Source organism: Eurypyga helias, unplaced genomic scaffold (assembly GCF_000690775.1).
Source record: "Eurypyga helias isolate BGI_N326 unplaced genomic scaffold, ASM69077v1 Scaffold35838, whole genome shotgun sequence".
Lineage (NCBI taxonomy): Eukaryota > Metazoa > Chordata > Aves > Eurypygiformes > Eurypygidae > Eurypyga > Eurypyga helias.
In genome coordinates this window covers 3,936-25,215 of record NW_010265601.1, presented here as the reverse complement: position 1 = coordinate 25,215, position 21,280 = coordinate 3,936, and the positions used below count along the sequence as shown (strand labels likewise).

General features: G+C 37.3%; 1 protein-coding gene across 1 annotated transcript in view; it reads right to left on the bottom strand.

Moving 5' to 3' along the window:
• HACE1 (HECT domain and ankyrin repeat containing E3 ubiquitin protein ligase 1) overlaps nucleotides 1-20,837 on the bottom strand; it is a gene marked incomplete at its 3' end in the record, with an annotated part of 28,260 nt that extends 7,423 nt beyond the window's left edge. Inside the window, exons 1-10 of the mRNA XM_010156802.1 lie at nucleotides 20,788-20,837; nucleotides 19,529-19,618; nucleotides 17,618-17,722; nucleotides 15,387-15,462; nucleotides 14,980-15,111; nucleotides 13,726-13,808; nucleotides 11,445-11,541; nucleotides 8,875-8,976; nucleotides 6,286-6,392; nucleotides 2,433-2,679 (exon numbers count right to left, since the gene is read on the bottom strand). Coding sequence (XP_010155104.1) covers nucleotides 2,433-2,679; nucleotides 6,286-6,392; nucleotides 8,875-8,976; nucleotides 11,445-11,541; nucleotides 13,726-13,808; nucleotides 14,980-15,111; nucleotides 15,387-15,462; nucleotides 17,618-17,722; nucleotides 19,529-19,618; nucleotides 20,788-20,816 — 1,068 coding nt within the window. The remainder of the gene's footprint in view (nucleotides 1-2,432; nucleotides 2,680-6,285; nucleotides 6,393-8,874; nucleotides 8,977-11,444; nucleotides 11,542-13,725; nucleotides 13,809-14,979; nucleotides 15,112-15,386; nucleotides 15,463-17,617; nucleotides 17,723-19,528; nucleotides 19,619-20,787) is intronic.
• Nucleotides 20,838-21,280: the final 443 nt, after the last annotated feature.

The window sequence follows — 21,280 nt, the reverse complement described above, 5'->3', positions numbered from 1 at the left end:
TTCTAATGCAGAGTTAACTCCCCTTTTGGAGCAGCAGCCTCTCTGGTTTCCTTAATACTAAACAGTTACACAGCCTATATTCAAGAAAATTCAAATAAAACAAAACATAGAAAAGGAGTTCTGTTCCATCACCTGCATGTCCCACATCCCATGCCTTCAAGTAGCCTCCACACCATTGTAATGATCATTATTTTTTCCCCCCTTCACCCAAAAGACAGAAGTCCAGAACTCCAGAACAAGAACTCCAGAAGTCCAGAACATCAGAACTCCATTTTCAAGGAAAGAACAAAAAACAAAACCAAAAAAGAGTAACAAAAAGGGAAGGTAGGAATAAGAGAGAACAGGAAGTCATCTAACTTGACTCAGCATTATGTCTCATCTCCCACTACCCAGTTACAGTAAATTCAGGGAAGAAAAGGCTAATCCAATCAAAACTGAAAATTAATTTAGCATTGCCAGGCCAGTGTGCCCCATTCCCAAATGAGAATAAGTTCCCATCTGCAGTTTTGTATTTTTGAGTTTGAAATTTAAATCAACTTTAAAAATATTACTTAAAAAGATCAGACAGTGGCCCTACTGAAGGGCTGCCTCAGTTTTAGTATTTCTAAAATAACTAAATCAAAATAATAGCAATAATAATTGTTAAATTGACCTGAAATGTTTGTTCTGTTAGCTAATAAAACAGTAGTATATATTTTGCTCGTTAAAAAAAAAAAAGTTGCTTTTACACAACTAAGAATTACTGATATTTTCTCAGACAATTGAGCCAGTTGTGTAATATAATTCTACTGCAAAAGACTTCATTCCATGCTATATTCAGAAACCATTTTTTCGGCATACAAAGAAGTTTAGGCTCACAGATAAGTTTCTGCTGAAATACAATTTCCTTTGCAAATTGCAATTGAATGTTCTTGTTTGTTTCACAGTGAGTTGTGAAATGATCCAGAGTTGAAAAGCATGAAACAATTTTTTTTTTTTTCCATTTTTGGGCCATGAGCAAACACAAAATGCAAGGAGATGAGGTCAGCTACTCCTAAAACCTTAAAGGTAACAGAATATCCCACTGCAGACAGTTCCTGTATTAAACGCATTTAACATCTGCTTGCTATTTAATCTGGTATATTTAAACCAATTTTCATTAAAACTATTAGAAAATGCTGTCTTTAATACAGTGATTCTTGTGTTTTGGGTAGGGCTTTGTTTATTAAAATGGAAATTCACAATGTTCCAATCTAGCTCAACATATTTTAGTGAACAACTCTGAAGGACAATTATTACATTGCGTACTGTAAAACGCATTATAACCTGCACACAGCATTTTTCATCCTCAAGCACTAGTTTCATTTTCATTATATAAATCAATGTTATTAAAACAATTTTGCTGTCAGAAAAACCAACATTTGTGCTTGTTTTTTTAAATAGTCTAATGCTTTCCTTTCATTCCAAGAGAAGAAATATAAACAAAACTTAACTAACTATAGCTGGAATTAGAGTATCATCTTTCACGACCTTATCAATACAGCTTTGTCTTAAACGTCATCAGAAGTAACCTGATGAACACATCATATCATCAAATAAATGCAGTAATTTCAAAATATCATTTTCAGAACACCCTGACAGAAATGTGACAGTTAAAAGAAAATTCTCATGTAATCATTGGCATCTACATGATTGGTGATATAAACTCTGCCATGAAAGAGGATGGAGGGAAATGTGAGAAAAGGACTACCCATCCTTCAGTTGTCATTATTTAGATGCTCTGAATAGGATGTCGGTTACGTATCCAATGCAGATTGAGTGGCACGCAGAAAACTGGAATGGCTTTACAGAAAAGCAAGCTATGATTTTCTACAGGTGGATTCCTCAACTAACAAGTATGAAAAACCTCACCCTTCAGGAATTAAACGTGTAAATGGCAAGACCTAAAGCAAGTGTTTGAAAACGCCTATAAATCAATAACCTTGCAGGGGTGGTAGGAAGCTGCTATGATTCAAAAGCATGTAATAAAATTCAATAGGGAAAAAACTTCATGATCACAGTGAAAACAACAAACAGATCAAGAACTCAATTATTTCTATTTACCTTGTGAAGTTGGATAAAACTGAATGATCAGAATTCCCAAAGACTCCCCAAATACCATTTTGAAATTACATTAATACAATGTTTCATATTAATATTACCACATTATGAGATTACTAGACTCTTAAATAAAATAACAGAAATAAAAACCAAAGTTTACCAAAATCAACTGGATAACTAAGCCTTCAACATCTAATAAACAAGACATTAAACAAGAAATAAATAGAAATCATAAGATGACATGTGCATCAGGGGTGAAATGAATCCAGTGAGAGGAGGTGCGAAAAATCATTAAGGAGAAGGAAAGAGGTAGGCTTAACTTAAGAAGGGATAGGGACATCAACCAAACTTACTTCCTGTTCATGAGATGTCTGATTAATGAATGCATGCTTTGTGAAATTCATCTCTTTAACGTCTATCTTCCTAACAACATCATATACTTTTCTGACCTTGAACACCTGACTTCTTGGAGTTTTATTTCCATTGTAGCCCATGTCATTTCCATTACTGGGAGAGGATGGGCCAATGCGAAAGACATGGCAAAATATCCTCACGATCCTTAAGAGACTCTTCATTTGAGCTTCATAATTACTTGACAAGCTGGGGGAAAAAATGGAATATTTAAGTTTCTTTTCCTAGATGAAACAATTTAGTATATTAAGAAGTAAGCAAGCTAATGGAAGGATCTGACACACATGCTGAAAAAAACCCTAAGCTTGAAACCCTAATGAATTTTAACTTTTCTTTCCCACATCAGCCCCAAACCCCAAATATAACACTATGATTTTACTAACACATACTCAAAATTTTAACTATAGTGAAATAAGAACAGCAAATTCCAGACCTTTCAGAATACTTCACGCATTCTCACCTATACGTATGCTTCTTATGAACTACTGGTAAGAAATTCAATTTACTACAGTAAGGATCTGTTTATGAAGAAAGGATCTCCATGTATAGAACAAACAGGGATATCCAGCTGGAAATGTTTTTCAATCTAGAAAATATAGCATCCAATGGTAAGGTGTACTGACTAATCAGATATGCTGCCACATCCCATCCTCACCTAGCTACTATCCTAAATGCCCATCAATTACTTGAATTAAACAAGGGATCAGGATGGTAAAGATGGCAGTATTTAAACTCAAGAGAAACATGATCTAGAAGATACTACATAAAAGCACCAGTATGATTTTTAATATATTTATTGGATAAGTAAGAGTTTTATGCCTTCTTAACTGAACTGGCCAACACTGAACTCTGTACCAACGTATGAGTTCATGCACAAGCAGAACATTCTCCATCAAATTCATTGCAGTTTTCTTTCCTTAAATCCCAAGCAGTAAGAATTCTTCTGTCTTGAACACTTATCAAAAACTGCAAGAAACTGAAACATTTTCTATTGAACTCTACTCATAAATATTATACAAAAGAGTACATAATCAATTCTGTCCTTAATGACTGTCAGTGAGGTGTTAATTTCAAAAAGCCACACACTAAGAACTCTACCAAACTGACACACAAAGTACAACTATCTTGTTGCAATTCAGACTTCAACCACACAAAGTTTTCAGTAAATCTAGATTAAGAAAGAAATACAAAGAGTAAACAGTCCAAGAGTAGGAATGTTAAGTTTTCAACCAGTTAATAAAAATCCTGACTGGCAGGACATAATTATATTACCAGAAGCCCCAGCTGCAAATGAGCATTTAGAAAAACCTTTGCTGGTGTAACAAAAGAATCAGTGAATACAAGTAAGTAACTCAAGAAGTTAACTTAAGTATTAGCAAAAATAAAAAACAACCCAAACACCAAAACACATTTCAACTGAGGTTTATCATCCCTCAGCAGCAATATTTTCCTGGCAAAATTTCAGTTTAAATTACCTGGTCTCCAAGAAGAGCTTACATAAACAGGAAAACTTTGAAGTGCTTTTAACAGTTTACTGAACCTTTTATTAGCATATTTGTAAACATTCAGCTAGGCCCAATCTGCACCAGCAAGAACAAATTGTGTCATATTACAATAACTTCTTGGAAAGAGGAAATACATAACGGAGGCAACGCTAACTGAACAGTCTCCTTGCTGATGTTCAAGGCAGAAGTCCTCAGGCAGGTTGGTGGCACCCCTGGCTACCTGCTACAAGCATTACAAAACCCAGTTTAAGACACTTTTGAACTAAGCAACCAACAAACCCAACAGCAATGGGTTGTGCGGTAGCAGCCCGGAATCTAATAGCAATGACACTAGTTCAGCTATGGAAGATTATGGTTATTGGAGGTTGTAGTGTACAGAGTGCATTTTACTACTTCTTTTGAAGGAAGAGAGAGCAGAAAGAGATCCAGGTTCAAAGGTCTGTATTCGCCCAGTACTACCTTCATCCTCATTACATTAATAATAAAGCAAGTGAGAAATGCTTTTTTGAAGTAGAGATTAAAGCCTCTGACAAGGAACAGAATGGGAGGGAACAGACACAGTTTTTATGGAACTGTTTCTTGTAAATGAAGAAGAAAATAATTCCATTTCCCTTGTGACATATTCCAAAGCACCAGAGAGAAGTGGGCCAGGAAGAGTCCATAGGCCACCCTAAGTACAGGCATCTCTGGAAATGCCTGCCCATCCAACACAACGCAAAGCTTCCAACTTGTCTTCAACCTCCGCTAGTCAAGCCATGTGCAGCACTACAGGAGTAGACAGCAGTTCAGATTCAGAGGCATAGATACTGTTTCTGCAGCCACCCCGAGGGAACATTGCTCAGAGGAGCACTAACAGTAATAGATCAAATCTAAACACACAATCAGTATAATTTATCTCTGAAGAGGCTGAAATAGAAATAAATACTGCCTCCCATGATCTAATCCAGCTCCCATGACTTCTGACCATATTTCAAAGCAAGTTTGAAACCCTTCCCTGCACAATCGTTTTACACTTTATTACAGCTTATTCGCGGGAGATCTATGGGCTCTAATGAAGTCTAGAGACAAAAGAAATGTGTTACAAGTTAAGCTGATTACAGAGTGAAGCCCAACAACAGCTAAAGTTCTTCAGAAAGTTATCTTTGCAGCAGCAAAATGACATGAATATGTCTGTGCACTTTAACCCCAAACATTTGAGGGATTTGAGTCTTTTATGCTCATTCATCGAGGCGTACGCTCATCAGAACAAGATTGTGATGAATGGAGTCATGAATTTCCTAGCATTGTCTAGGAGTTCTGACCTGCTGACTTCAAGATCCACACAAATTTAACATGAAAAATGGGGAAGGGGGAAAAAAAAAAAAAAAAAGCAGCAGCACTTAGAACTAAGACTATATTATTTAGTATCCATCTAACTCATGGGCTCCTCGTGCCCCAGCCCCAGTTGAAAAGAAGCATTCAAAGTCTTGTTCCTCCACAACCTGTGCTGATGGGCCTCTCTGATTATGGAACACTCAAACCTCTTTTTTCCAAAAAGGGAGCCAAAAATGTCAGTAAGGAACTTCCACTCATGCTTTCAGGCTCTTGACCACTTTCAGAAAATATTTTCTTAGCTTCTAGTAAAGCATACAGGGCAGAACAAATTCTGCTAGGTATTGAAAACCATAAAACGTTAGTGGTGTTCCAACAGAGTACAGATGAGGCATTTTGCACAAATTCCCTCAAACAAATGCCACTAACACCAGGAAAGCATATTAGGAAAACAGGTTTGCCTATTTTGTGTGTTTCCCCAAGTAACCGCTCGTTGTGCTGCGGAGACAGCACACTTGCAGATTAGATTTTCAGTCTCGTATTAGTAGCCAAGGAAGGAAATCAGAGCCAGCAAACATGAGCCAAGTGTCTGAAGTAACAAAATTTTCCTCAAACATACAAAAAAAGCATGCTGAAAGCAAAGATTTGGAAGAGAAGAATAAAGGAGAGAGGGGGAAAAAAAAGAATGATTGATAGTTGGCTAAAAAGCTTCCCTTCCTAGAGCTGACAGAGCCAAACTTACCAAGAAAAAAATACACTTCTCTGCAACGGAAGCTTCTGGGCGTCAGCAGCTATACAAGGACACCAACTTTCCCTGCTCAAGTCCTCATGAATAGTGATCTAAACAGGCGCTGTCATACAGAACCAGATCTGAGATCCATCTACTCCAGCATGTGCCCAGCATCAGTCAGATTATTAAAACTATTAAGGAGCACTATCAGGGAACTTATCAACCTACTTGCCATCTTCTCACACTTACCTAAGCAGTTTGTGACCATTTGTTGTAGCAACTTCAGCAAGACTTGTCAGGATTTTAAGATACTGGCTTTCACTCTGCTGAGACAAGTGTTCCAGAACTTGCCGCAACTGATAAATTAAAAAAAAAAAAAAAAGAAATTGCATAGTGTCGTGAAGCATCAGATCAACATTTAATTTAGAATATTATCACCCAAGCATTAATAAATATCTAGCAATATTAATGCAGGTCTGTATTGTCCAACGTCTAAGCTAACCTCAGTTAAAGTTTCATTATAATTTACAAAGATTACTGAAAATACATACATTCTAGTATCAATGTATGTACTACAGGATATGTATTATTACAGAATGCTATGAAAGGTGAATGCTTAACCATGTATTATTAATTCATAAGAACAACTTCTTTTCATCTGAAAAATGAGTGGGATACACTTTCAACTTCTGAAAGCTAAAAGCATATTGAGTTTCATAATTCATTATTTACCTGTCTCCCCAGTTCACTCAGTTTATGACACAGCGTAAACAAACCCTGGATCCCAGAGTTTGCTCTCACCACCTTCACTTTTTGCTCAACACACTGAATGTCCTTCATTGGGTAACACGTCATACCCTGCTGATCAATAATTGTTATAGTTGCCTGCTTCTCAAGGTTGCCCTTTTCTTTTTTTTGCTAATACCATCACTTGGCTCACGAACACTAGATGTTGCAAACACCCACACACTGCCCTGTCCTCAGCTCCTTTGTTCTACACTTTTTTCTAGCCTAGACATTTTTTTTGGCAGATAAATTAACTCTTCAGTGGCACTGCTCTTTGTGCATTCCTATTGCATCCTCATTTACTCCCTTCTCTCCCACTGTCCGAAAGATCAGTAATTCTTCTCACAGAACTGTAGAAAGGTGGAATGAAAAGGAATCTCACAAAGGTGACCTAATCCAACACGGTCACAAGGCAGGACCACTTGCATCTGTGATCCAAACTGGCCTGCCCAATTTGCCTGCCTGGTTTCTAGATGTCTTCTCCGGAAGCCCTGCAGCTTCACTACGTGATCTCTTCTAATACTCCAGTGTCCTGGACCACGTGACAGTTTTCCCCCAGGGTTCAGCTGAATCTCCTGCTACAATGTCTAAGGCAGAATCTTTCTCCCTGCAGTAGGCCAGTATTTTCTTCAGTTTGTCAAGAACATTTAAAATGTGAGTCCTGACTTCTAACATACATCCAGTCTCTTCATGTCATCACTTCCAGACAATATGAACTGGTCATTATCCAAGACCTCGGGCAGAACACCTCAGACTTGGCCACAGAAAAGCATACTTAAAAACATGCTTCATTGCTGAGATGGAAGCAAACTACAGCATGTATTAGCTAATATATTCTGCACACACTCTCGTTCAGACCTCAGTTCTGCACACACCTCCACCATTGCTCAGGCAGAGGAAACATTCATTTGCCTTGTTTATTGTCTTCACTTCTACAACACACAACAGTATGCTTTGCCATTAACCTTTCCGTAGGTGGTCTTTGTTATTACATGGGTTTAATCCTTTAACTTTCTCCTTTATTTGAAAACTTCCACACCCTCTCCCCATATTTCTAATACACACTTGGAGAATTCTCACCTCTGTCATTGTACTTTGTAAGACTCGACCCTATCTGAGAAATGTAAACGCTGTTTCTACACAGACTTATAAATCCTCAGTCTTGCAGAGGAAGCAATGGGATTACAGAGAACAATAAAAACTTCAAAAATCTAGCAAACCAAGTTCAGTGAAGGGTCAGCCAATACCTTAACTAAATCTATTCTTTTTTTTAATTTACAGTCTAAGATGGCTTGCAGTTATTTTCAAGCAAACATGATATTAAAAACCCGCCGCTAGCTAGATTTGGAAGGAGGGGGGAAAAAAAAAAAAAGAAAAGCAGCACTCCATGCTTCCTTCCTCTACACAATCAAGAAAAAAATTCTTTTCCTTGATTTTTATTTGCTTTAGATTGCACTATCCCACAATAATAAAAGAAACAAGGTATAGAAGAACCACTGAAAAAGAAGAATAGTTTCATCTACAGCAATAATAACCAAATGAAATTGCAGCTGCAACCTTTTACACTCTAATTGTACAAGGCAACTTCATACAGGCAAGCACTTCTATTCTGAATGTTCAAGTTCATTCTAGATGATCCAAGCCTCGAGACACATCCTAGAATGGATATCGGCAGATAAGCACGAAATGAAGGAAAACAGGCCCCATCACACAAAGTAATTACATATATAGAATGCACTATCAGTACCTTTGTATTGAAGCATGCACAAGTCTGCTCTTTCAATTCTTACACTGTCTAGATCCCTTGCCAAATATGCAAAGTTAAAACACTAAATTAAAATAGAATCTTACACACAATCCCAAATTCTTGTGCTTAAAACTATGTGAAGACTGTGTGTTTTCCACAGGGGAAAGAAAGTACTAGTGGTCAACTACCATGGCACTGACAGCCAATTGCTGGTAGCATCACCCATTCAGGACACTCTTATTAAGCTATGAGATCTCCACAACACAGACAGATCAGTAACTATCAACCACATACTACTATATTACCATGTTTTCACGTAGATCTTCATTCTGTGTCATTTGAATTATTGTCTGGAAAAGTCGAGGATGATATTGTATTAAGACTTCACAAGTCTCTCCATATCCACCCTAAAAAGCAATAGTTCAAAAAACATTTTAATTGAAAGAAACATTAGAATTGGGTCTTACACTATTATAGGCATTGAAAGCTACTGAGCATTAGAAATATATTTTATTAATGCTGAATGGAGAAACCCAATCCTAAAATAACTTGAAATTCAATAACATATCAAGGTTAGATACAAAATGTTCAGGAGACAATGGAATCAAATTCCTTCAGTATATCAGCTCACAGATACCCACTCCCTTTCTTCTTTTTTTGAAACACTTTCCTATTTCGAAAGCCAAAGTTACATTTGAAAAACACTTCCCCGAACAATTTACTGGAGATTAAAAACAGTGCAGTATTTAGCTCCTCTTCCCACTGATGATGGATGACACATCTACCTAATTACATCCAGAATCTAATCTTTCAGAACAACTATTTTCCTAAAGGTTCCTAAGGCACAAATTTGACTTGTTAAAGGAAGAAATAGGATAAACTCATTAAAGGCTTACTTAACTTTAAAATGAATACACAAGTATGATTCCACTTGTGCCTTACATCAATAGCTCAGACTAACTTCACCACCTGTTGAGAACAGGTTTTGAAAGAACAGAACTTGAATTTGTGGTTTATTTGTATCAACTCATTTCATACAGTTGTATTTTTAAGCAGGCACCTAACACCTGAATGCACATCAAATTCTGTATTGGCAAGATGACCATGTAATGTATTAAATGCTTCAGAGGCTTCTTCTCTTTGCATAACAGTTGATAACCTGCTTCAAAAGTAACACATTCATTTAACAGATTCATTGTCCCTGTTGTTAAGAATTTAAGTATTAAAATTCAAACCACCCAGTATCTGCAAGAATTAATTAAAATCAGCTCTTCAAAATCAAGGTAATATGATGTTGATAAGAACTATAGGAATCTGTAATTTCGAATCTTCTAAAAACATTTATCTACTCTGAAAATCAAACCTGTAAGCAAAGAATAAAACCCTTGATCTAAAGGGAAATAAAATGTTTTGTTCTCTTTTTTACTTAGTATCATAACCTTGTAAACTAGATCTTGAACACATTATGATCATCACTACAAAACAGCAAACACCAGGTGTCACTACTCACACCTAAAGACAGAATTTTGATGTATAAAGTGTTGCCCTAGAGATCAGAAAAGTGGAGACTGAAGTAGACATTCAAAATACTTATCATAAAAACTAAGCGTAGTACCCATAAGTACACACCGGTACACTTTCTTACAGGTTTGTGGCTACAGGAAGCCTCAATATTGCATAGACTTCATGTGGTTTTATGGTAATGGTAAGTCATTCTGCCATAATAAAGAGAAAAATCTAACTCTGAGCTTCACAGCTGAGTCAGTAATGAGACAGCACAGGGACCTGGCACTTCTCAGAGGCTGGACCTAAGGACTCATTAGGATTTCTAATATACAAAAAGAAATGCTCTAAGTAACCTAACTGGACCAAGACTTTGCAGAGATAGTCTATGAAATAAATTTTTCCAGAGTTAAACATTCCAAAAATATGCCATGGGTACAGTCTACTACATACACACAGGTACATCAACTGCAGGTCTTAGGCACATGAGGAAACTTCAGAAATTAAATAAATTAAGATTAAAATAATCTGTTAGTACAGCAAAAAATTTGTACAGTTCAACTTTATCCTGTCAAGCTATGTCCACTAAGTGCAGTGAATTTTTTTTCCAGTCTTCAGTTCATAGTTTTCTAGCCTGCTGATTAGTAGCAAAGGTTCAAAAGCTTCCATTCATTCACGTGTTATTTACACACTGACCTTAAATTGATCCTACAGAAAAACATGGAAGTGTTCACAAATCACCCTAGCAAGAAATACAAACAATATTTGGTATCAAGCAAGACAGACTGCATTTTGCTCAGCGGTTGGAAATGCTTGAGACTTTTTTTCCTTGTTCGTCACCCAGATGTAGCATGTGGAATACCTCTGTAAAGCAAGAGTCAGCACCATGGCACCATGTAAGTTTTGTTTGTCTTTCTTAGTAAAACCTCTTCCAAGAAAAAAAAATATTAGTTAAGATTAAAAAAAAAAAAACAAACCACTCCTTTCTGTATGCCTTTACCTCTATTTATTAAGAGTTAAGCACCTAAACAGGGTGCTATTACCTATTACCACTACGATCAAGGATTCCCAAACTTTCCAGTGAAATGGGGTCCTTCACTCTTTGTTTCTCATGAACTCCAATCTTGCAAAGTCTTTAATGGGCTCTCATTTACAGCTTTAACCACCTTTGCAAAGGGTACAAATTGGGAACCTGTCAAAACATTATTTGCAATTTAATTGCAAAAAAAGTATTTTTGCTTTTCTGTTTTGCCAAAGGACTGCCATCTTTCATAGGCCTTAAAACTAAAAAGATAACACTGATGATCATCAGGTGATGAGGTAGCAGTTCATGTAGAAAGTTCACAGAAAGAGAGTGTTGTTAACTCAATACCTGTACACAGAGATCCAGTGGAGTAGTACCATTTTTGTCTGGTAAATATTTGGCTCCTCTCATCAAAAGAATTTGTGCAGTGTCTCTCTGACCATGGCTATTCACAGGAAGAGAAGAAACAGTGTTAATTCAGTACTTATGCTCCCCTATGAGTGATAAAACTGGCTTTATTGCATCTAACAAAACCAACATAAGCTAGGAGAAAATTATAGTATGAAACCAAGCCGAAACACTGGATGGAAGATAATGCCACTTACATGCTTCTATTACCTTTCAAGGCCGCCGCAGAAGCACAGCATAGAAGTAGGTACGGCCTGTTTATCAAGCCAAACTCACCTCCATCATTCAGAAATAATTAATCTCAGCCTAGTACAAGTTATTTATATCCCTCAATACCTAGAGCGTATACTTTACAAAACCCTTTTTTCTGAAGAAAATGAGAAACCAGGCACCAGCGATTACATGTTGACTTCATTAAAACACACTGAAAGATTAGTGGACTATTGCTTTCATGGATATTTAGTGCATATACTGACGTTAACACAGAAATATCTAAAGGGTGAAATGAAAGAAGGATACAAAATAGATCACAACTAGGGTTATGGATACAAGTTTTTTAACCAAGTTTTAGATGGCAAGCTAGTTTGCAGTGCGCCCCTTATTCAAATGAACATTAGTATCTGCTGCCCGGGAACACACCAAGGCTGTCTGCTTTAACAGTTCAGGAAGGGCAAAGGAAAAGTGATAATTAACAGCTGAGGGGCAAGAGGTAGCTTCATTGGTCTCTCAATAGTTCCCAACTGCATTCTCCTCATCCATGTCTTTCCAGCCCAGGAAACCAACAGGTTAATCTAATGTACCGGACTTTGCCCCAGTGCAAAGAGCCAGCTACCAGATCTCAGAAAGGAGCTAAGACTAACAGCCTACTGAAGCACTTCTTCACTGTAATTCTCTAGACAAAGTGCACAACCCACCACCTTGAAAAAACAGGGGTTTCAGAGTTGGACTTTGAGCACTGATACCCTTCACCCAGCCATCACCAGCCACTGCTAACACATCCCGCTCTCCCTGTCATCAGGGACCTAACCTTCCTCCCTGGTGGCATCACCACCAACTAGCACTTCCGAGATGTTAACTTCCACTGCTCACCCTGTTCATCCTATCCTTCCCACTGCTCCAACTGTTCATTTTTCCACCGCTTCAATTGTTCATTTCTAAAATAACATCATCCCTGTACTTGCAACCCATTCCTTTCTCATGGAAAAACTCCAAGCTGAGGCAAGTTTCTTACTTCTTTTAAAGTGGATGCCAGTGTCAGGCACTAAATCAAGCACCAAGACATTCAATTAGCTAGTAGCTATTTATTCTCCACTTTTCTTCTCAACGGCCAAGAGTCATCATACACTAACTCCAGAGACCAGGGCTCCCACAACGTAATTCCTGGCAAGCCACCAGGTCAGCCCATTTCTCTTTTTGTTCATATTAACAATTAATCATAGGTAAACTATTTAGCCAAACACAGGGATTATTAAATGTTCCAACAGCAGAAATGCTCCAATTAAAACAAATGGTAATTTATCATGTGATTAGTTTTGAAATGAAACTAAACTGAGAAAAACAGAAATGATCAAAGCAACAATACAATTTCATTCCAACATTAAGGCATATACGCACATATCATGTACATACCATAATATACATTAAAAAATAGTCAAGCTTGCCTTATCAAAGGCTGCATTTTTCAAACTGATGAGTGTGGCAATCACTAGCTAAATTACTCTTACTTTTTAGCATAGGGGGTCATCTCACAAAAGAAGAAAAAAATTAATTTAGATGGTATCAAAAATGGCATGAAAGTCTGTCTCAACCCATGAGTTTTCTCACTGATCCTCTCCCCTGTTCCACCCGGGGGCAGAGGGGGAAGGTGAGCGAGCAGCTGTGTGGTGCTTAGTTGCCAGCTGGGGTTAAACCACAACCCCACAGAAAAGAGAAAAACGTTACTCAAAAGAATTAAATTGGTAGGTCTCAATTTTTCCTTGATTTATGACTCATGCTAGAACATGCACGGCTGTGTGTTTAACATGTCTGTTAGAAAGCAGTACAAAAGCCCGCAGTGCTAAGTATTTAGATGAAACGCTAAACCACATTCGAACACGAGGCAGTATTAAATACCAATCAACTTTCATGTTTCATAATTTTTGTGCTTCCTAATCATTGTTACTGCAGAAGAAAAAAATCCTTTTCACTTTTAGCACCATATGCAAAAGTGAAGAATACATACCTGCAAGCAAAATAGAGTGGAGTTGCCCCTGACACATTTGGCCTGTTTATATCTGCACCGCTGTCCAGCAAACACTGCACCGTCTAAAAGAGACAATACCAGCATTAGAGAGTAACAGAAAAATCTGTTGGCTTGCAACTACTTAGTGTCACACGTCTAATTACACTGAAGGATTTAATTTTCAGTAACGAATCTCAAAACCAAAATTCCTAAACACTAGATGGAAAATCATGGCTGTCAGAGCTCATAAAGCTTACTTTGAGCTTTCCATTTTAATAACAATGCTTTTATTGAACTCTGGCTAAACCCAAAGTCCCCAGGAACTACAAGCCATTTGAAAAGGCAAACGACACTTTTTAGAGAAGTAAACGTCATTAGTGACAGCCATAAACAGCCTTATTACAAGCTGAAGTTTTAAACACACATGGAAACAGACGAAATAAGTAAGCAAGTTCTAAAACAGCAAAACTTTGCACAGACTCTCAAACAACTTTTGCTATATTCCAATCAAAGTAGATCAGCCTACAGATAACAGATTTGCAGAATTTGGTCTTCCAAAGTCGAGCTCTGACTGACAACAGAAAGGATTTGGGTAGAAAGAGAATTTTTTTTTTTTTTTTTTAAACACTAAATGGTCCTGGAGACGATCTGTACAATTCAAGATCATTACTCTACATGGCTGTAATGCAGCCCAAGTAAAGCATCCAGATCTGTGTTCTTGAGAGTCAACAGTCAGCCCTAACACAAAGCTGAGCCTAAAGATTATTCACACATATGGATAAATGGTCTATGCGAACTTGGTTACTTCTAATATTAACACCTAAGTGACCCAACTCTGTGTTCATTTGGTACTCACAGTAAATTAAGATCATTTCAGATCTCAAAAGCACATAGTAGTTAGTACAATTATCAGTCAAACACGTTCTAAAAAGTAGGGAAGAACATTTTTGGATGTTTAACGTCACATCGAAATCTGTAGTCAAGGCAGTAAGAGTTTTACAGAACAGGTGAATAGTATACAGTAAGTCAGTTAAACTCCCATAAACACTAAGATCAATCATCTCCACAGGAATAAATTAGTTATTCCCACAGAAGGGTATGCAGCCAGTACCAATACAATAGAGTTCTTCGTACTTCCAACCATTACCATCTGCATGACCAGCCTGAAGTTTACAAAAAAAGCACACTCAACACCACTGAGGCATTATCCAAATCTTTACAAATCCAATGTGTTAATACAGTATAGAAACTTACTGTCTTGTGCCCATTTTGACAAGCTACATGAAGGGCTGTCTGTCCCATTGCATCTTCAACATCGACATTACTGACGTGCTGAACAAGATCATGAAGCAATTCTGTTCGTCCATTGACAGCCAACCAATGAATCTACGAACAAAATTATGATATACGTTTCCTTTAGCAATGATTTAAGTAGTTTATAAATATGATTTTAAAGCCAACCATACTATTGCCAACACTTTCACAAAAAGCTTTGAATAATATTATCACACTTAGGTACTTTGATCACATCTTCTCATTCTGAGGAGCACTAGACACACAGCAGTTTGGTTTATTTACATGTAAAATGGCAGAAGCTTAAGCAAAGAATCTTCAAATTCTTCATTTTTTTTAAGAATATCATGAGAATTAATAGCACTTACTGCAGTCAAGCCTTCATTATTACAGATGTTGACATCTGCACTGTATTCCAGCAGTTTGCTCATGCATTTCTTCTGGCTATAAACAAAAGAATACGTTAAAACTCAGCAAGGGAAAATCATTTACGAAGCTCAAGTATCCACTTAGAGCTCCACTCACTCTAATTCATTATTGTAGAAACAATAGCAGGTAGTTCTGCATTATAAGGAGTGTGGTTCTGAGCATATGAAAAAGAGACGTGATCATCAGTAGCACCAGAGCTTCATAGGGTGCAAGTGTAGCATGTAACACCACAGGGCTAAAAACACAGCTGTGTAGCTGAACGTTTCTGTGGAAAATGCCGAAGTGTAGGGTCCTGCACCTGGGCTGGGACAACCCCCGGTATCAACACAGGCTGGGGGATGAAGGGATAGAGAGCAGCCCTGAGGAGAAAGACTTGGTACTGGTACACGAAAAGCTGGACATGAGCCGGCAGTGTGCGCTGGCAGCCCAGAAAGCCAACCGTATCCTGGGCTGTATCAGGAGAAGTGTGGCCAGCAGGTCGAGGGAGGGGATTCTCCCCCTCTACTCTGATCTTGTGAGACCCCACCTGGAGTGCCGCATCCAGCTGTGGAGCTCTCAGAGCACAGGAAAGACATGGACCTGTGGGAGCAGGTCTAGAGGTGGGCCACAAAAATAATCAGAGGGCTGGAGTACATTCTTCCTATAGGGACAGGCTGAGAGAGTTGGGCTTGTTCAGCCTGGAGAAGAGAAGGCTCTGGGAAGACCTTATTTCAGCCCTTCAGTACTTAAAGGGGACGCTTAAGAAAGGTGAGTACAGACTTCTTAGCAGGGCCTGTTACGATAGGACAAGTGGTAATACTGGTTTTAGACTAAAAGAGCATAGGGTTTTTTTCTTTTTTTTTTTTTTTTTTTTTTTTTTTTTTTTTAAAAAAACAATGCGGATGATGGTGAAACACTGGAACAGGTTGCCCAGGGAGGAGGTAGATGCCCCCAGTCCCTGGAAACATTCAAGGTCAGATTGGACAGGGCTCTGAGCGACCTGATCTAGTTCAAGATGTTCCTGCTCACTGCAGGGAGGTTGGACTAGAAGCATTTAAGGGTCACTTCCAACCCTAACTATTCTATGATTCTACATAACCACCACTCTAACAGCTTCAGCTCAGCATGAACGACACCCTCAAGAATAGAAGCTAATGGAAATCCATGAAGTTCATCATGATCTGTACACTTTAGTGAACACATTAACAGTACACCACTAAATCATTATTTAATGAGACACTCGTAACTCTCTGTAAATCTCTGGCAAGTACAATAAGTGCCTTAATGACAGTAGAGGTGTTTTTCCTCCTTCATGTTTTGCTTGGTCTTTTAACACTCTCTCATGCTCTAAGTGCTTTAGCCATAAGAGTTTATTCTTACTTTTCCTTTTTATCTGGTTCCACTCTCACCTTTCTCATCCCTCCTCTCCGCATAGTTGTCTCCTGTGTGTATTTCTGCACTTCAACATGTACCACTTGGCTGCTTCTTTCTCCCTTCTCCTACAAATACTCCTCCCACATACTAAAAGCCACTGAACACTACCTCCTCCTCACCTGACATACCAGCCGCGACACAATTCAGTTACTGTAATACATACATGCTCTAAAAAGAAAACGACAACACTACCATGTTTCAGCTGTGTTTCCACATACTACAACTCAAGAAATAAGATCTTTGGAGATCTTAAAAAGGTGTTTACTCACTGCTTGGGTCCCCCTCACCCAATCCCACCCCTCCTAATATGGTGCATGTAAACTCTGTATTCCTTTCCTTGTAGTAAAAAATTTCCTTGAATACACTACCTGAGAAAAATCTGAAATCTCTGAACCCTTTCAAATCCTATAGTATTCTCCTTGAAATCTTTTCCTACTTAGCTAACTGGAAGGTGAATGTATCCCTTGTTCAATCACTGTTGTAAGAATCATTAAATTCCGGCTTAACAGGAAACACTAAAATGACTGACACTGAAACTGGCACTTCAGACATAACTTTATATAAATAAGAAGTTCTTTGCTGAACATTCAAAGAATGGATTTTAACCTCCATGTTCCCTGTAAGGGTGCCATCCCCATTTTCAAAAGTTAGAATCAAAGTACTTCCTTTGAACTATGCAAAAACATTACAGAACATGTTAGCTCAAGTGCATTATGCACAAAACCTTCTTAATAGTTTTAAAAACTTTTTTTCTTACCCATTCCTTGCGGCTAAATGCAGAGGGGTGCATCCTGAAATGTCCTGATAGTTTGGATTTGCCCCTTTCTTTAATAATAGAACAAGGCATTCAACTGATCCACAGCTAAGAACAAAATAAGGAAGGGGAAAACTGTAACAAGGATATTGACAAAAAAAAAATCTATAAAGAAAACAGCAGTACTATGTACAGATTACATTCACTAGAAAATCTTAACACAAAACCATTTTCACACCCTCATAGCTCAACTTACACAAAGGTAAAGACACTTAAATACAGTGAGAACTGACTGATCATAACTTGTACCGGTGAATAGGTGCTAGCCTTCCATGTGATTTTACTGACTTTAAAACTCAACGGTGAATAATCAAGACTGCAAATTGTTTAAAATGTAAGTGGTTTCATATGTTTTGCTTACTATTTCCTCTTGCCTCCCTCATCTTTATTCAATGGAAAATTCAGTCCTGTGAATAACAATTCCAGTATCTTTATCCAATGTTTTTTTATGGTGCAGTTCAGTGTCTGGAAGTTACATTTAGAAGTTTAAATATCAGAAAAATTCTAAAACTCATACAAATATTTCTTTGCTATTTGTTTTGAATATGCAATTCCCTTCTACTTTTCATAATAACATTACAGCCCCTCAGAATAATCAATGTCACCAAGAACACAGAAACTTTGCATTATATGTTTATCTTATTCCTGAACTCTCTTGAAGAGGAAGAGCTGACTGGGAGCTAAATATACACTTTTTGTATCGGTCATGACCAATGCAGCCGTTGTTGCTAGTCTTCCCAATGACAGAGCTACCACACAACAACAGAAAGAAATTGGAAGACTAGTTCTACAATAAATTGCAAAAGCAGCATCTTGATTACCTCTTAATGACAACAACTAGCCAAAATAAAAGAGAATCCAGAAGTGTAACACAACTTCTTGGGTTTTACGATCAATTAATACAGCTTTTTAAGATATTTCTAATACGTATGCTAAAAAACTGCTTGCATTTTCTTTTCTTTAAATACGTTCTTACGTAAATTTTATATAAGCAGCACGTAATTCTGAGATTAAACGTTTGGGAAACATATTTCTAAAACAGTTTGCTTAGAAGGCTGGAACATCTGTATTTATTGTGCCCAAGTACGTGCTATCTACTTGGAATATTACTACTATTTCTTCTACCTTTTTTCCTAACAGTTTAAATATAAGAACTTGCAAGATATTTAAAATGGGACCAAAATACAGAGCATTAATTCATTAGTTCAGTTTCCTGAAGGCCAATTCAAAACACTATCTGGCTCATTTCTATTAAGGTTATGTTAATCTGGCTGGTTTTTGGCAATACAGATTTATCTCCACTGAAGAGCTACATAAATAATAAATCTAAGTTACAGATTTGAAATCTGCACCTAAGCCCTTTATCCAAGATATAAAAAATTATTAGAAGTGAGTGGCCAAGTTACATCCTTTTCAGTTACAGTCACATGAAGTACTTCAGACCAGCTGCTTCCCAGTGAACGTCCAAGTGCTTCCCACTGTTTTAGAGTGCTTCAAAAACAAGGAGCACCTGCAGACAAGGCTTCTCTTAATCTACAAAGGCAAGAGTAACCCAGCTACACAGGATACACATAATGGCTACATTTCTTCACAAACTGAGATTTAATAAAAAGGAAAAAAAGTATCCAGCAAGACCACCTCCACTAGAATTTGGAAAGCCATTTGTTATTAAGTATAAAACCTGTGCTCTCCATAAGGCAGGCACATTGCTGAAAGAATGAACAAAATACAAAAAGGAAGTGTAAAAACAAAATGTTAACTGTTACTACAGAGTTTTCCAGCTTACATTGGTGCCTTAGATTTGTGGTAATACTTTCATTGTTAACTTCTGGACTGGACTCAAGTAAGTCTTACTTTGCTGCAATATGAAGCAAACTTCTCTTCACACGTCCAAATGCATAATTCACATCAAATTTTGAATTTGATAGCAGCTCTGAGACAGACCTTCAAACAGAAATAGAATTTTAATTAAAAAACAGCTCAATATCCAAGCAAAGTATATACTGTAATTTGCACACAAGTACTCTATTTCTTACTTGATGACGATTTCTTTTCCCCTCCAACTAATTTCTGAACAAGAGATCCAACAGCTTTCAAGTACTTGCATATTAACAGTACTTTTACTCTTTCGATTCTTACTTGTACATAAAAAATGAACCGTGCCACTAGGCAACTGTTTCAAATATAAACTAATAAGAATTAGACCAGGTGGTCAAATAACTTCTTTACAAATACAGAAAACAAGCATATTAATAGCTTTGCTTTGAAAAACAATAAATTCCCATTTTCCTCCTTATCTCAACACAGACACCCTAACCAGATATCCAGCAGCTTTTCCAAACACAAGCAAAGTTCAGAAAGACGACAGGTACATGAAATCCTCATAATGGAAGTAGAAGGACACAATACGCCAATAGGATAAGAAATTTAAATTAGACACTGAGCCCTAATGAATTAGTAAAGATAAAATATTTGTCAAGATAAAATATTTCAAAATAAGCAAAACTGCAAGTAAACTGGTGATTTCAATCTCAACAATATATTATGTAGCAGAACAAATGTTTATCATGATTAAAGTTTACAGTTTCATTAAGATTCCTACCCACTTGCCTACAAAACCCAGCAGAAGGCAGGACCACTTAGCTGGCACTACACAGCCCCCAGGTCCCAACCACTGTGAGGACATGTGAGTAAGAAATAGCTGCTCATCAGAGAAATCCCAGAAGTACCAATTTCATTGTCCAACTCTTATTCCATGTCTGTCTAGAGACTAAGAGCTTCTATTTCATCAATAAATAAACACTCAGAGCTACAACCCAGATAAAACAACGCTTTTGTTCTTATCCCAGGAAAAATTTCTCTACATGAATCAACAGAACAAATCCCAGCTCCAGTCTATAGCATAAAATAAAACAGGTTCCTCAGGAAAAAATATGCTGGGAAACACACAGTTGGTGACCAACTTCAGCTACAGAAGATATCTGAGCAATTCAGCAGCAGAACTCCTCAGAATGCTCTAGCAGCTACAACTCTAGCAAATATGCTGGGGTTTGGACCTTAACAAAGCAAAAAAACCCCAAAGAACTCACACAGAAATTTAAAGCAGCTCTCACCTGTGCTGGTCAGCCATAACCATTGGCATTAGTGTATAGACAGCTGTTTCATTATCTGTGAAGAAATTAAATTACTCTGTTATCATAAAGAAATCTTTTGTGCAAAATAAATTCATCTAGCAACACTTATTTCCTTTTAACATGTCCATTGTTCAACAGATCATTCTCTTTACATAGGTTATACATACCTGAAGTTTCATTATTTAAAAAAGCTTAGAAGATGTAATTAACAGGATTGCGATACATGAAATTTCAACGTGCCTTTTTTTTTTGCAAAGTAATAATTACAGAATTTTCAAAGGAGTATTATTTTTAAATTAACTATTCTGTTAATTAAGTCAAAGTATCTAAGAAATGCGCATTAACAAAAAAAAGGTATAGCTTTTTATAAAAAGGAAATATCCTGTGTTCCAAGGTGACTTCCATAGTCCTTATTCCCATGAGTCTGCAAAAGTGATTTATTTAAACTAAGTTACTCCACAACCATTCATTT